The sequence below is a fragment of the Prionailurus viverrinus genome, chromosome B2 (genome assembly GCF_022837055.1).
Source record: "Prionailurus viverrinus isolate Anna chromosome B2, UM_Priviv_1.0, whole genome shotgun sequence".
Lineage (NCBI taxonomy): Eukaryota > Metazoa > Chordata > Mammalia > Carnivora > Felidae > Prionailurus > Prionailurus viverrinus.
Window position 1 is genome coordinate 119469714 of NC_062565.1, and position 14714 is coordinate 119484427.

At 36.1% G+C, this 14714-nt stretch overlaps 1 protein-coding gene across 4 annotated transcripts in view; it reads left to right on the plus strand.

Moving 5' to 3' along the window:
- ENPP1 (ectonucleotide pyrophosphatase/phosphodiesterase 1) overlaps window positions 1-14714 on the plus strand; it is a 73784-nt gene that overhangs the window by 41111 nt on the left and 17959 nt on the right. For all 4 annotated transcript variants that reach the window (XM_047860107.1, XM_047860108.1, XM_047860110.1 and 1 more), the window contains exons 7-17: window positions 1713-1792; window positions 2696-2815; window positions 3873-3982; window positions 5051-5116; window positions 5424-5496; window positions 8303-8411; window positions 9348-9479; window positions 11021-11052; window positions 12015-12142; window positions 13306-13375; window positions 14304-14391. In XM_047860107.1, coding sequence (XP_047716063.1) covers window positions 1713-1792; window positions 2696-2815; window positions 3873-3982; window positions 5051-5116; window positions 5424-5496; window positions 8303-8411; window positions 9348-9479; window positions 11021-11052; window positions 12015-12142; window positions 13306-13375; window positions 14304-14391 — 1008 coding nt within the window. The remainder of the gene's footprint in view (window positions 1-1712; window positions 1793-2695; window positions 2816-3872; window positions 3983-5050; window positions 5117-5423; window positions 5497-8302; window positions 8412-9347; window positions 9480-11020; window positions 11053-12014; window positions 12143-13305; window positions 13376-14303; window positions 14392-14714) is intronic.

Below are 14714 nucleotides of genomic sequence, written 5' to 3' on the forward strand. Positions count from 1 at the left end.
GCCCCTGGAGTTCTGAATTGTAAAATATTATTTATTAGGCTTGAGTGTATGAGATTAGTTTAAACATTAAAATCACTCTCAGTAAATACATGTGCACATTTATTATACTTCTTTTATGACAAACCAAAATAATTTGGGAGTATCTTTTTAAAATTTCAGTTTTTCTAAATGTTTATTTATTTTGAGAGAGAGAGAGAGAGAGAGAGAGAGAGAGAGAGAGAGGGAGAGAAAGGAGAGTGTGAGCAGGGGAGGGGCAGAGAGAGAGGGAGACACAGAATCGGAAGCAGGCTCCAGGCTCTGAGCTGTCAGCACAGAGCCTGATGCGGGACTTGAACTCATGGACTGCGAGATCATGACCTGAGCCAAAGTGGGATGCTTAACTGACTGAGCCACCCAGGTGCCCAAAATTTCAGTTTTTAATTTCTACCTAAAAGAAAATCGTTTTTGTAAATAATTATTTGACTTGGAAAAAAAAAGTCTTTAGCAAAAAGCATGCAAGAGCAGGGAAGGCTTTATTCTTACCTGTTAGGCCCATGATGGGCTTTGAAGCTTGAATCTGGCCCTTTGTTGCCATTAAAAGGAAAGTTTGTTTCAGTGGCACCAAACATTGCATCCTGAGTTCAGAATTAAATAGCTGTAGCTACCTGTATGTGACGTTTAAAAGAAATCAGTACACCATTTGCCTAAGCCCCAGCTTTGGATAATTGAGGAACATACTCTGTAATTCTGCACTGTTTGGAAGGCATTGAGATAGACACATGCCAACCTGAGGGGCATTTTTTTGGCAATGACTTATTGAGATGCTAGAATCATTAGGTTTATGTATTTTTTTTTTTTTTTTTTAATAGTAGAGGCGGGAGAAAAGGAGCGTGACACCAGGGCTAAATCTGGAACAGTCTGACTTCTGTGCCTTTCTCTAACTTGAAGCCAGAAGATGCCTTTTTGTCTTTAGAGCAGTGTTGAGTATGTCCAGACTGAGCTGATTCTGGATTTTCAGACTGAGACACTGCCACCCCAGCTACTGCTTCACCGTTGTTTTAATTTTGCAGATTTTGCTACTCGTGCAGTTTGTTTTTTCTCTCCTTTATTTTCTAATCAGTGATTCATCACTTACATATGACGCCCAGTGCTCATGCCAACAAGTGCCCTCCCTTCATGTCCATCACCCATTTAGTCCATCCCTTCACCCAACACCCCTCCAACAACCCTCAGTTTGTTCTCTGTATTTAAGAGTTTCTTATGGTTTGCCTCCCTCTCTGTTTTTATTTTATTTTTCCTTCTCTTCCCCTGTGGGCATCTGTTGAGTTTCTCAAATTCCACATATGAGTGAAATCATAGGATGCACTTTGCTTTTTTTAAATTATCTCTTGTAATTTAGGTATGTGACCACCAAATAATATCAGACAAAGATCTAGTAGGCATCATTATTACAAATGGTCTACCCGGAACTTAATGTTTTTGATAAGTATGGGATAATTATTTCATAGACTTAATTATTTTGTTTAACATTTATCTGAGGAAAACTAACTTGAACACTGAATTTGAATCTGCAGTGTTGCTTTATAATTAACCCTAAATTTTCATATGGTTATAAATCCCTCCTGGGTTAGTTTTTTTTAATACTATTTAGACTTACTTCGTACCAAAGCTAGATGAATTAAACAGATTATTGATTGCATTTAACAACAATCTTTGATTTTTTTCCCTTATAGAAAACTGTGGAACATATACCAGAAACATGAGACCAGTATATCCAACAAAAACTTTTCCCAATCACTACAGCATTGTCACTGTAAGCTCCACATTTCAATTTTTATATGTTCACAGAAGTGAGATGTAAAGGTTACATTTTTCGAGGGAATAATTAGACATCAGATCAGAAAAGAATAACTTTTTTCCAAAATGTAGTTAAGCAAGGAAACCTAGGTTTTGGTCTTTGCCTCTGCCACCAACTAGGTGTAGTTCGGGGAGGATCCCTTTCATTCTGGTCTCAATTTTTCCATCTTGAAAAGAGGTGACTGAAGACTCTAAGAACTGAGTTCTTGGTTTCCTTTCAGCTTTAAGATTCTCCAATTTTTGTGTCTTGTTTCTTCTTATGGTTTTGTAGCTTGCTTTGTTGGTACAAATCTGTCCTACACTCATGGATTCTCAACCTGTTCCAGTCATCTTGATGTGTGAATTTAAGCAAGCCACTTTGCCTGACTCTAGATAGGATTACAGCCCTGTTTTTGTTTCAAAGTTTGCCAATTTAATTGGAGTCCAAGAGAAAAGTCAAATTCATTAGGTGTTAGGGTTCAAGCCAGAAAATGAATTCTTTAGCTTGTATTAATGCAAGCTCTTCTCAGACTGAACCAGAACATAGTTTGTTCTACAGAAATTCCTTACTCAGCAATGCAGTGGGAAAATAGGGCACTTTTTTAGAAATTGAGGAAGCTGCCTATTAATATAGGCCCTTATCCATAGCATTCCTACTTACTTTCTCCTGTTAAATAAAGTACAAATACTATATAAAATCTTGAGTGGTTGGTTGTATTTTAAAAATCCCAAAGTTTTGTTCTTCCCTCCTTAACTCTGCTGAGTTCCCTGTAGCTTCAGTTACATGTTTCTCTTTGATGATTTTGTTTTGTGATTTTATTTAACATGAAAACAAAAAATACCTCACAACTTGCATAAAACCTGTTTTTATATTTTTTAGGGACTTTATCCAGAATCCCATGGCATAATTGACAATAAAATATATGATCCCAAGATGAATGCTTACTTTGCACTTAAAAGTAAAGAGAAATTTAATCCTGAGTGGTACAAAGGAGAACCAGTGAGTTGTTTGTTTGTTTTGGCTACTAAGATTTTTTTTTTTTTAAATTCTCTTCTATTTCAATCAGAGTAAACTACCAGATTCTCTGGAGCTTTTAATAACCTACTTCATTTATTGTGTCGTGGCCATCCTTTTGTAAATGGAGACAGATGCTGATCATCCTGAACACAGCTTGTATCATTGCGTAATGAGAGTAGTTTATTTCATAACTGGGTTTGGGTAATTCTGAACCATTTTTCTTTTGTGCTTCATTCCACCTTCTATACACTAGGAGTATATAGAAGTCGTCGGGGCAATCTTTTGATCCACATAACACTAATGGTTTCTGAAGGAGGTAAACTTTGACTTCATTTGCACTGGCTAACACAAAGATTCTTTCTGGCCATGATTTAGATGTGTTTCTTTGTATTTTTCAGAAATTTCCACAAAAATCCCATGGGGTCTTTTTAGATAGTCTTGATATTCTTCTTAGAAAGAAAAAGAGCATGATGGGTAATTTACAGGGTATAAATTCAAATTTTAGTGCTGACACTTAAAGCTATGTGACTTTGGGCAAATTATTCTTTCTCTGCCTCCATTTTCTCATGTTTATACTGTAGATAATACTGTTAACCTTACGGGGTTATTGTGAGGATTATCTAAATTAATAATTGGGATGCTTAGGGGGATGCTATTTAGAACTGAAATTGGCAATAAGTGCTTAATAAATGTTAGTTACGTAACAAAAATGTCAGCAAATTAAGCACATGTATATTTGGGGTTTTTTTCTTCTTTCCAGGGGAAACCCCATTAAGTAGGGGTGTGGCTCTGAAAGTTGCAGAGATTTCTGAAAACGGACTGTCTATATTTTTTAGGTTAATTTAAGTTCTAATTATTTCATTTTGCTGCTGTTCAGAGTCATATTAAGTGATTATTTTATAGTCTCACTGCTGGAGCTCATTAACCTCAAACATAGTCTAGCACTTGAGAGAAATACACTGATGTTACATGAGTGTATACTTTGCTAAGAAGTGAACAGTTGTGTAATTTTCTGACTTGCCTTCATTCTCTTCTCCAGATTTGGATCACCGCTAAATATCAAGGCCTGAAAAGTGGTACATTTTTCTGGCCAGGATCAGACGTGGAAATTAATGGAATTTTCCCAGACATCTATAAAATATATAATAAGTAGGTATAGATGCACTTTTTCAGAATTGCTAATTTATTTATTTTTTAATCTCAGCTTCTCCTTTTTATCAAGTTCTAAGTTCTAGCATTTGCATAGTGCGTTAGCTGAAAAATGAGAATGGCCAGAATAAGAACTCTATCTCAGATAGCTTTTAGGTGGAGGGTAGGTGAGTTTTGAAGGGATGGATGGACAGTGAAACTAGACAAAGTTTTTTCTGGAGGTTTTCTAGAAAGTGCTGGTTACATGTTGCAGTTTGCATTCAGATCTTTGGGCAGGAATAAAAAATGAAGTCATAGTGACTGACTCCAACTTTTTAAGAGTCACGAGCAAATGAGTTCTCCATCAGGTACCTTTTGTGAAATGTATGGTGGACACATGGATTATTCATGTGGTAGCAATTGCTATTCTCAGATACAGGCATAATATCATCAGGTAGATGTCAGAAGCACATTTTTATTTTTTATTTTTTATTTTTTATTTTTTATTTATTTATTTTTTTTCAACGTTTATTTATTTTTGGGACAGAGAGAGACAGAGCATGAACGGGGGAGGGGCAGAGAGAGAGGGAGACACAGAATCGGAAACAGGCTCCAGGCTCTGAGCCATCAGCCCAGAGCCCGACGCGGGGCTCGAACTCCCGGACTGCGAGATCGTGACCTGGCTGAAGTCGGATGCTTAACCAACGGCGCCACCCAGGAGGCCCCAGAAGCACATTTTTAAACCTAGTTGCAGCTTTCATTGGGATGCTTATGGGGACACCATTTAGAACTGTAATTGGCAATAAATGCTTAATAAATATTAGTTACATAACAAAAATGTCAGCAAATTAAACACTTGCCTTCATTCTCTTCCCCAGATGGAAGCTTCCCCAATGTGAGCCTTAACTTTTGGTCCTTTATTGGGAAAACAAGTTAGAGTTTTCAAATAAAACTTTTACATTGTTTCAAACACAATTAATGCATGTAATTGCTTTAGTCTTTCAGTGTGCTTGTCAATAAGAAACACACTGATATTTTAAACTCAAACGATGTCACAGACTATTTAATTTTGTTTATCCTTAATTTTAGTTCAGTACCATTTGAAGAAAGGATTTTAGCTGTTCTTAAGTGGTTGCAGCTTCCTAAAGATGAAAGGTATGTAGATGACTAATTTGTATGGTAACTACTCCTTTGTTTTATAGATATCACAGAATATTTAAAAATAAGCAGCAAGAAAACTTTGCAGTTGGCTCTGGCATTTTATATCCAAATAAACTCTTTAGGGAGCTCTTATGGCTACCATTTTGAAGAACTCCAAATCTGCAAATTATTTCTCAGAAAGATTAGAAATGTTACCCCAGTGTTGTAGACTTTTTAATCACTATCAATTGTTAAATTATTGTTTCCATTCTGTTCTACAATGTGTTTATAAAATATTACATTTTGATGCTGTTTGATTTAGACCACACTTTTACACTCTGTATTTAGAAGAACCAGATTCTTCAGGTCATTCATATGGACCAGTCAGCAGTGAGGTAAGTACCTTTTTATCAGTGATTACTTCATGAAACCTGGTGTCATGTAACTAAACCTGCTTTGAAGCAGGTTTCTAGACCATTCTAGCAAGATTCCATGATTCTGGGAAGAGTAGTAAGCATAGTTTTAACTAAACCAAAGGATGCACTCTAGTAAAAATAACAGTAGTCTTTTCTATACTTTCCACAGTGCTCAGTTGAACTGATGGTAAATTAAATTCCATATTCTCATTTCCAAAGCCTTTATCCACTACATTTATCCCTACATTGGCTTAAAAACTAAGGGTCTTTGGAAGTTTTGTAAATGGGTAAGACTCCAATTTTCTTTTTTTTTTTTCTTTCTTTCTTTTTTTTTTTTAAATCTTGACTTATTTTATTCTGTGTTTGAGAAACAAGAGTGTGGATAGCAAAGGTTCAGGTAGCCAGGGTTCTGGCCTGTCCATAGACTGGTTTCTTTTTTTTCTTTTTTTTTTTAGTTCTTGTTTTGATGTTTATTTGTTTATTTATTTATTTATTTTGAGAGAGAGAGGCAGAGTACGAACAAGGGAGGGGGGCAGAGAGAGGGAGACACTGAATCCGAAGCAGGCTCCACGCTCTGAGCCGTCAGCACAGAGCCCAACGTGGGGCTTGAACTCACGAACTGTGAGATCATGACCTGAGCCGAAGTTGGACGCTTAACTGACTGAGCCACCCAGGCACCCCTAAGTTTTGTTTTTTTTTCTTCTTAATTCAAGTTAGTTAACATACAGTGTAGTCTTGGCTTCAGAGGTAGAACCCAGTGATTCCTCTCTTACATATGGCATCCAGTGCTCAATTTTCTATGTAAATAGAGGAGAATTAGTCAAATAACACAAGAAGCCTACTATGATCTCTCCACCTTAGGAGATCTAGCTCTGACCTCTGAGATCATGCTTACAACAGAGCTTGGGCATTAAAGAATAGGAGATTTTTGTCAACACTATAGAAAATTTCAAATAACCATGGTTTTATTGAACAGTTACTAGGAAGTTAGAGATGGGGAAATGGCTCATGTACTAAGGCTGTCAACATGAGATCTTACGTGACCTGACACCCTTTTAGGAACTTAGCCCAACCCTGGCTAGGTTTGTAATCGGTATAGTGCTTTGAAAGATCAAATACTGCTTTCAGTTTTTGTGCGGCCATAGAATTTTTATATCTTGGAGCAGAGGAAGCATTGGAACAGAAAACGATTTGAGCTTCTTTCCTTGTACTTCTAAGCTGACTTCCCTTATGCCGTATATTTTATCTGTGACCCAAGATCTGAAAAGAAACAGGGAGTAAGGATCTAGGAATATTGGTGGTCATGGTGAAAGGAAGAAGAGGTATAGCCAGGGTCCCTAATCTCAGAATCCTTGTTATCTTTTCCCCCATGTGACTGTAAGAGATAAAAGACTAGGAATAGCTAGAATTTCACCCTAGTCTGCATAGTTTGTGAGCCTCAAAGTCTCTTTAGCACAGAGTCCAGACCAGAGCCTACCATAACATGTCTATTAGCTCCTAACACCTCCAGCAGCTCTAATATAGTTAGTAATTCCGTGTGCCCTTGCTTTGCTCTTTAGAGGTGGGGTAAGGAAGACACATGGTCAATAAGGTGACTGGGTCATAATTGGTGACAGGGAAAAGTTTTGTGTCAGTGTTATCTTGGTTTGACAATTGACCAGATGCTAGTGTAATTTTTATTCTTTCACTAAATTCACTGACATAACTCATGTCTAGGTCAGTCTGGCTACAAGGAAGTCTGAGGATCATTTTGCAATTGTTTGGTTATCAGCTCATATAAATTATGAAATCGGTGCTGCCTTTTCTAATTTCACTGAAGATTTTCCAAAGGACTATTTTTGTGATTCATCTTCATTCAAGATTGAGCCCCTTGCTTTTTGTATCATAGTCACCAGCTTGTAAACTCTGTTAAATTCTAAAATTACTGGCACATCAAAACCCACTTGATTTTAATACTTGAAAACTCCAACTTGCATTACTTGGGTGGCTTTGAATGAAAGACCATATTGAAGGAGGTTGTTTCATTATTACAGTGGAATAAATTGACTATAGAGATAAGACTGATTTGATACATTACAGAAAGCACATGTAGAGCTGCAAAGAATTTTCCTGGTTTTGCAAGGAGAGCCGAAAAGAGAAATGTCAAAAGCAAGTTACTAAAACTATTTGCTAGTCTGTCCTCGTGATAGATGTGTGCAAAGTACATGCAGTTTGCAAGGAAATAATGGGTTCCTAGGAGTTCTAATTTAAAACATTTTTGTCAATGTTTATTTATTTTTGAGAGAGAGACACACACACAGAGTGTGAGTGGGGATGGGCAGAGAGAGGGAGACACAGAATCGGAAGCAGGCTCCAAGCTCTGAGCTGTCAACACAGAGCCCGATATGGGGCTCGAACCTACGAACCGTGAGATCATGACCTGAGCCAAAGTTGGAGGCTTAACTGACTGAGCCACCCAGGCACAGCCTAGGAGTTCTAGTTTTAAAAATCAAACATAATGAACTATAAAATATTTCATGAATAATTTTAACATTTTTGGCAATTTAGACGATCAGGTCGGCTAGTGACATTTCCAGTACTTAGGATTGAGCATGTACGGGATTTGGGCCCTTCTTTTTATTAATGGGCATTGTCTTACCTGGCTTGTCTTAGCCTAATGCAAATCATATGTAGTTCATCATAGTAGCTGCATCCACTGAACTTTTCCTTTATGAACAGAGAGAGCTTTACATAGAAATAGCCGTTAATATGGAATCCATCACATGAAATTGCTTCCCTTTCTTAGGTCATCAGAGCTTTGCAGAGGGTTGACAACATGGTTGGCATGCTGATGGACGGTCTAAAGGAGCTGAACTTGCATCAGTGCCTGAACCTCATCCTTGTTTCAGATCATGGTAACCTGAATTTTCATCATTTACCCTTCAGGTTAAATGGTGCCCCAAAAAAGGGTTCCTTGACTGGTTATTGTTTCATTATTTCTTCTGATTGTTATAGCTAATTCTTTTTTTTTTTTAATGTAGTTTGTTGTGGAAAATGTTTAGGAAAAAATTATATAAAATATAAAGTACAAGTAAAGCACAGAATTCACAGCTATCAATGATAATGCACCCATTTCCTGATTTGAGGAAGGTTTGTACCAGGAATTTTGAAAAGTTAAAAAAATTTTTAATGTTTAATTTTGGTAAATGTAGTGTAATAATTTTAGATTTAATACATTATTATGTACGTCTTCTATTTAGCATAAAAATCTGATTTTAGAAGCAGTATGTATTAATTTTAGCACTATGTTAATTTCACTTTTTACTTATTTGGCCTTTAGAACATGTTTGTGTAACAGCCTTGAGAGTGCAGAGGCAATGAATGTACAAGAAAATAGAAAACACGCCCTTTTCGTTTTTTTTTTCTTGTTGTTATTGTTTGTGTCAGAAATAATTGCTAAAAGCTATTTCTAGAAATAGCTGTAAGAAGTTTTGTTCCAAAGAAAATGCAGTTCTGGAATGAGACTGAGAATTTTATAATACCAGTTACTATTCTAGGTGATCTTATGAAAACAACTAAGCTTTGCTATTTGGTCTGAAGCTGTGATAATTCCTCCTCACCTACCTAAATTAGAAGAAACAATAAAATAATTGTGGATGAAGGGGAAAAGATTTTTTTTAAGTGAAATGGTGGATACAGCTGAAGTTCTGTGTCTTACCTACTAGATGTTTAACTCACATGAGCACTGAGCACATATTTGTTGAATTAAATTCTGGAAGTGAAGGAAATTCTCTTCTATGTGTGAAATTCTTTATTGAAGTTGTAACATATTTGGGAATTTTTTCTCCTAGGCATGGAACAAGGCAGTTGCAAGAAATATGTGTATCTGAATAAATATTTGGGAGATGTTAAAAATATTAAAATTGTATATGGACCTGCCGCTCGCTTGAGACCCTCTGATGTCCCGGATAAGTACTTTTCATGTAAGTATATATGGACGCTAACTTTGAATGTGATTACATTCTGAATACATTCCTCTAAATTATTGTATCTCCACACTAAAGTGCATCAAGTTAATTTCCTTTGCATGATTAAATCTCCAATGCAGGTCTTCTGCACCCAAAGGGATTTTATTCAAGACATAGATCTAACCACTTATTTTTGTTTTTTGTTGCTAAGCATATTATGTGTGTGTGGTCAGTACATTTTTATGTCGTAGTGTGTGTTTTACTTGTATTGGGTTCGAGATTACTTGTACTAAAAATAAAAACAAAAACAAAAAACAAAACAAAACTTAAAAGAAGAGTTCATCTGCATTTATTCAAGTTTCATTAATGACATTCCATTGAAATAACTTAGAGCTCTTATAAAATAATATTCTGTCACAAGGAGGAATGCAGGAAATTCTGTAATTCTTATAATTCCATAAACAGCTGGTTTCTGTCCTCAGAAATGACTTTCTTTTACCATTCTAAAACACAGTGAGAATGTGTTTTGTAAACAGAGAAGAAGAAATTTCAATTCTGTGTTGACCACATGTGCAACCCAAATTGCCAAGGAAGTTTTTTAAATGTTAATTCTTTTGCAAGTCAAGTGCATTTCCTAACTGTTTGCACCTCTGTTATAGCCTGCTTAAAAGTCATATACAATTGTTATAAAACCTGTTATAAAACCATATAGGCGGAGGCAGTGCCCAGAGATGTTTAGTATGGGATGACTAAGCTTTAACTTTCTCTCATTAGGCCTCTGTTTCCCAAATTAAGGCAAAAATATCTATATTTATTTATCAATATACATACATGAAATATATATACAAAACATTTATTGTATCTGAAATTTTTTTTCAAACTTTTATAAAGTATGGCTAGAAGAATCTTTGGAAATCTAGACATATATTGATTTGTAGCACAGAAGACACTAAGTAAATCTGTGTGGTCTTGCTATGCAAATTCAGTTACAAAACTATCTACTTGCTCTCTCTTCTACGTTCTCCAGTGTCCTTTTTATTTGGAAATTCTGGAGTTACCAAATATCAAAATATATAAAATAAAAAGTAACGGTTTCCTTAAATCTCCCTAATTCACACCTCATTTCCTCTCTCTAGAGATTAAACACTGTTAGGCTTGGAATGTCTTCCCAGATATCTGCTATGCGTATATAAAACACTATTTTTTTTTTAATTTTTACACATGAAATCATACTAGATCTAGATGCATGGTCATATTTATGGATGGCCAGGTGAATGGACACACATATGGATGAACAGATGGATGGATAGATAGATACTCTTTAACTTGTCTCTTCATTTAACAGTATGACATGATTTCACAGGCATGGGGTGGTTCCTAAAGATCTGTCTCATTCCTACCAACCACTGATATATAATGGTTTAAATAAGCTGTTTGGAACCTGCTTTGATATTTAGATACAGAGTTTGAGTCTGACATTCAACATTTTTGTTTTATTTTTATTTCTAATTGTAGCATAACATCCATGATTAATTCTTATCTTTGTCCCCCTTCAGTTGATTATGAAGACCTTGCCAGAAATCTGTCCGTGAGTGTATTTATTTTTCCATTATTTACTTATTGTTAGTTTTAATATATATTTAGAAAAAAAGTTCAGTATCTGTTCTTGGGATTTTTTAGCATTAGAATTTTTGAGCTATGTGGGCCAACATTTAAATGCCCTATAATTTTTAAAGATTTTTAAGGACACACCCCAATAAACCAGCATTGAAAGTTTTTAAGAATTCATTTATTGTCATCAATTAATTTTTATAACAGTAAAGAAATAATTGGAAAAAATAGAAGGGAAAAAGTCTATAGCTATCTCAGCATAGGTACTGTTGGCATTGTTATATACCAATCCTGCCAATTGTTCCTGCCAATCCTTTTATGCCCATTTAAAAAATAAATTCTTGACTTGGTGATGAGTTATCTATAGTACTTTTTTTTTACTTGATATGTTTTATTTATTTATTTATTAAAGTTTATTTATTTGTTTTGAGAGAGAGAGAGAGCACACAAGCAGTGGAGGGACAGAGAGAGGGAGAGAGAGAATCCCAAGCAGTCTCTGCACAGTGTGAATGGGGCTCCAGCTCACAAAACTGTGAGATCATGACCTGAGCCGAAACCAAGAGTCAGACACTTAACTGACTGAGCCACCCAGGGGCCCCGAAGTGTTTTAAATATTGAAGAAAATGATTACCATTGCAGTTATAAGAATGTTTGGAAATGGTATCATCGATAGTAACCCAAATATTAATGAATGACATAGTCTAAGAATTTTAGTTTTTTTTTTTTATGTAGCAATTATGATTTCCTGTAAAAAATATGAATATTGAATCGTTGGGAATAGAGGGACTCCGTTATTTTTGCATCTGTGACTTACTGAGCAGACTGGTAAAATTTTTAACAGAAAAAAAAATCTTACGGAATTAGAATACAGTCTCAAGAGAAGTTTACACCTAAGAAAATATCAAAATAAGAGTTTTTCTTTACCTTCTGTAATATCAGTGCCGGGAGCCAAACCAGCACTTCAAACCTTACCTCAAGCATTTCTTACCGAAGCGTTTGCACTTTGCCAAAAACGACAGGATTGAGCCCTTGACATTCTATTTGGATCCTCAGTGGCAACTTGCATTGTAAGTTCTGATGGTTTCCAGGTAAACCTCACCTGATATGTTCGTCATTCAGTGTAACCATTGGGCCCTTTTCAACAGTGTTGTTGTATGAAAACTGTGCACAGATGATTCTCTTCACTCTGTCCTGGGGCTTCTCAACCCGGGATTGACCTTTTGGGGTCAGACCATTCTTTGTTGTGGAGGGCTGTCCTATGCATTGTGGGATGTTTGAAAGCATCCCTGGCTTCTACCCACTAGATGAAAAAGCACCCTTTCCATAGTTGAGCCAACCAAAAATGTCCGCAGACATTGCTATAGGTTCCCTGGGGGGGGCCATCCACCCCCAGCTGGGAGCCACTCCTCTGCCCACATCCATATTGATTATTTATGTTCCACGTTGGTGTTACCACTTGCTGCTCTTATCTCTTCTGCACATTACAGTTATCCTAATAATACCTTCAGATCCAGCGAATAATTGGTAAAACCTCTTTACGATAATGAGCAATTGCTTTCTTCATTTTACAAAGTTGTTTTTTCAGCTCAGTTTATTGATGTGTTGGAGAATTATTTGGATGGTTAATATTGTTAATATCTCAAAACCTGATAATTAACTCTTTGGATGGTTGCCGGGAAGCCAGGGACAATAAATACCCCTGTCAAACAAAACCTAAGCAGTGAACCAGGATTCACTTTAAGAGTTTCACTGTCTCTACTTTTACTAGAGGGCTGTGCTTTTCGTGTTTGGAAGAAAAACATTGAAAGAAGGGATGGTCCTTGCCTTCATGGGAGAACCAATATTTTACGAACATCTATATTCCAAAGATTGCTTTAGGCTAAGCCATTTAATTTGTACAGACAACCCAATACAACAAGACTGAAACGAAGATAACTACATGGCCAGTGTCACAGCTAACAAATAGCATAGTCAGGGTTCAAAACTAGTTTTGTGTCAGTGCTAGTGGCTTTTTTCCTCTATGCCATCCTGCATTTATGGTTGATTTGTCTGCAAAATAAAAGATAAGGGTGGCCTCTTACTGCTTTGCAAAGCCAGGTGGTTTTGTTTACCGTTTTTTGGTTTGTTTAACAAAATAGTTACTTATTCTTGATTAACAGAAATAATGTGACTTTAAATTTTGCACTATGAATAGACTTCACATCATTAATTCATACTATGTCAAAATTAGGAATCCTGCAGAAAGGAAGCATTGTGGAATTGGATTCCATGGTTCTGACAATATATTTTCAAATATGCAAGTAAGTAAATCTGATATACTTAAAAAAAATAGTAGTTTGTATCTGAAGAAAAACTAATATACAAAGTTTAGATTTATTTATTTATGTATTTATTTATTTATTTAAATATGAAATTTATTGTCACGTTGGTTTCCATACAACACCCAGTGCTCGGTCGAAGAGGACGACCTTCCCCGATAGAGGAGGACCATTCTTTGGTCAAGGGTATACGAGTAGCTGCGCTCCCCTGCTAGAACCTCCAAACAAGCTCTCAAAGTTTAGATTTAGAAGCACGGATTGTGCTTACATGTCTTGGATGAGAATTAATGAAGCATATGATTGCATATAGTCATTTTATTTTGAGCATGGTATTAATAGAATTTGTTAAAATATTCATGTTTCAGGCATGTATGATGTATTATATGACTTATACCTCATACTAAATTTCTAATAATCATTTTGCATATGTTTGTGTTCCGTTAAGAATATTGCTTTCACAGTAAATGAAAGCTGGTGATTTAAGAGGAGAAAAGATATCATACTTGTTCTAAATGAAGGTAATGCCTTACATTCATCTAGCAATTTAAAAGTTCAAAATATACGCACAACAGTTATTTAATTTGATCCCTACAGCACTGTGTAGGGTGGGCAGAGTGACATTTATATCCCATTTCACAGTTGAGAAACAATTTCATCATCTGTTCTCTTCTGACTGTCAAGTCAGGAATCACAGTAAAGCTGAGAGAAGTATCCTACATGTCCTTAGATTACATGTGCAACAGGGGTTAACACCATATCCTATGAAGCCTGTGGGCACGGTATTTTCCTGATATCTTAACATAACCAGTTTATATATGTACAATATGGATAATATAAAATAATTTTTTTCACCAGCTGCATACATAGCTGATATGAACTGATAAACTGTTAACTTTTCTGGCCAATCTAGGCTCTCTTTATCGGCTATGGACCTGGCTTCAAGCACAGCATCGAAGTCGACTCTTTTGAAAGTATTGAAGTCTATAATTTAATGTGTGGTAAGTGTGAACAGGCTTCTTTCATTTCTTCTGAAAACAGAGCTGGAATAGGATTATGAAAAGTAAGTCACACGGTGGGCATCTCTGTAGAGATGATGATGATGTGAGACAGATCACATTTTTACCTTTCACCTTCCTGACCCAGAGTCATTGAAAAAAATATGTGGATCATTGCCATCTGATTACTGGTGTCTCTTCCACGGGTTTGCACACAGGTAAACTGCAATACCCCGAGCTGTGAGGTCTATACATCCCGAATGCCTAGCAGTTTGCCAGGCCTTCGGCTTAATGATACGACGATTGACTCAGGCGTCAGGTGGAAG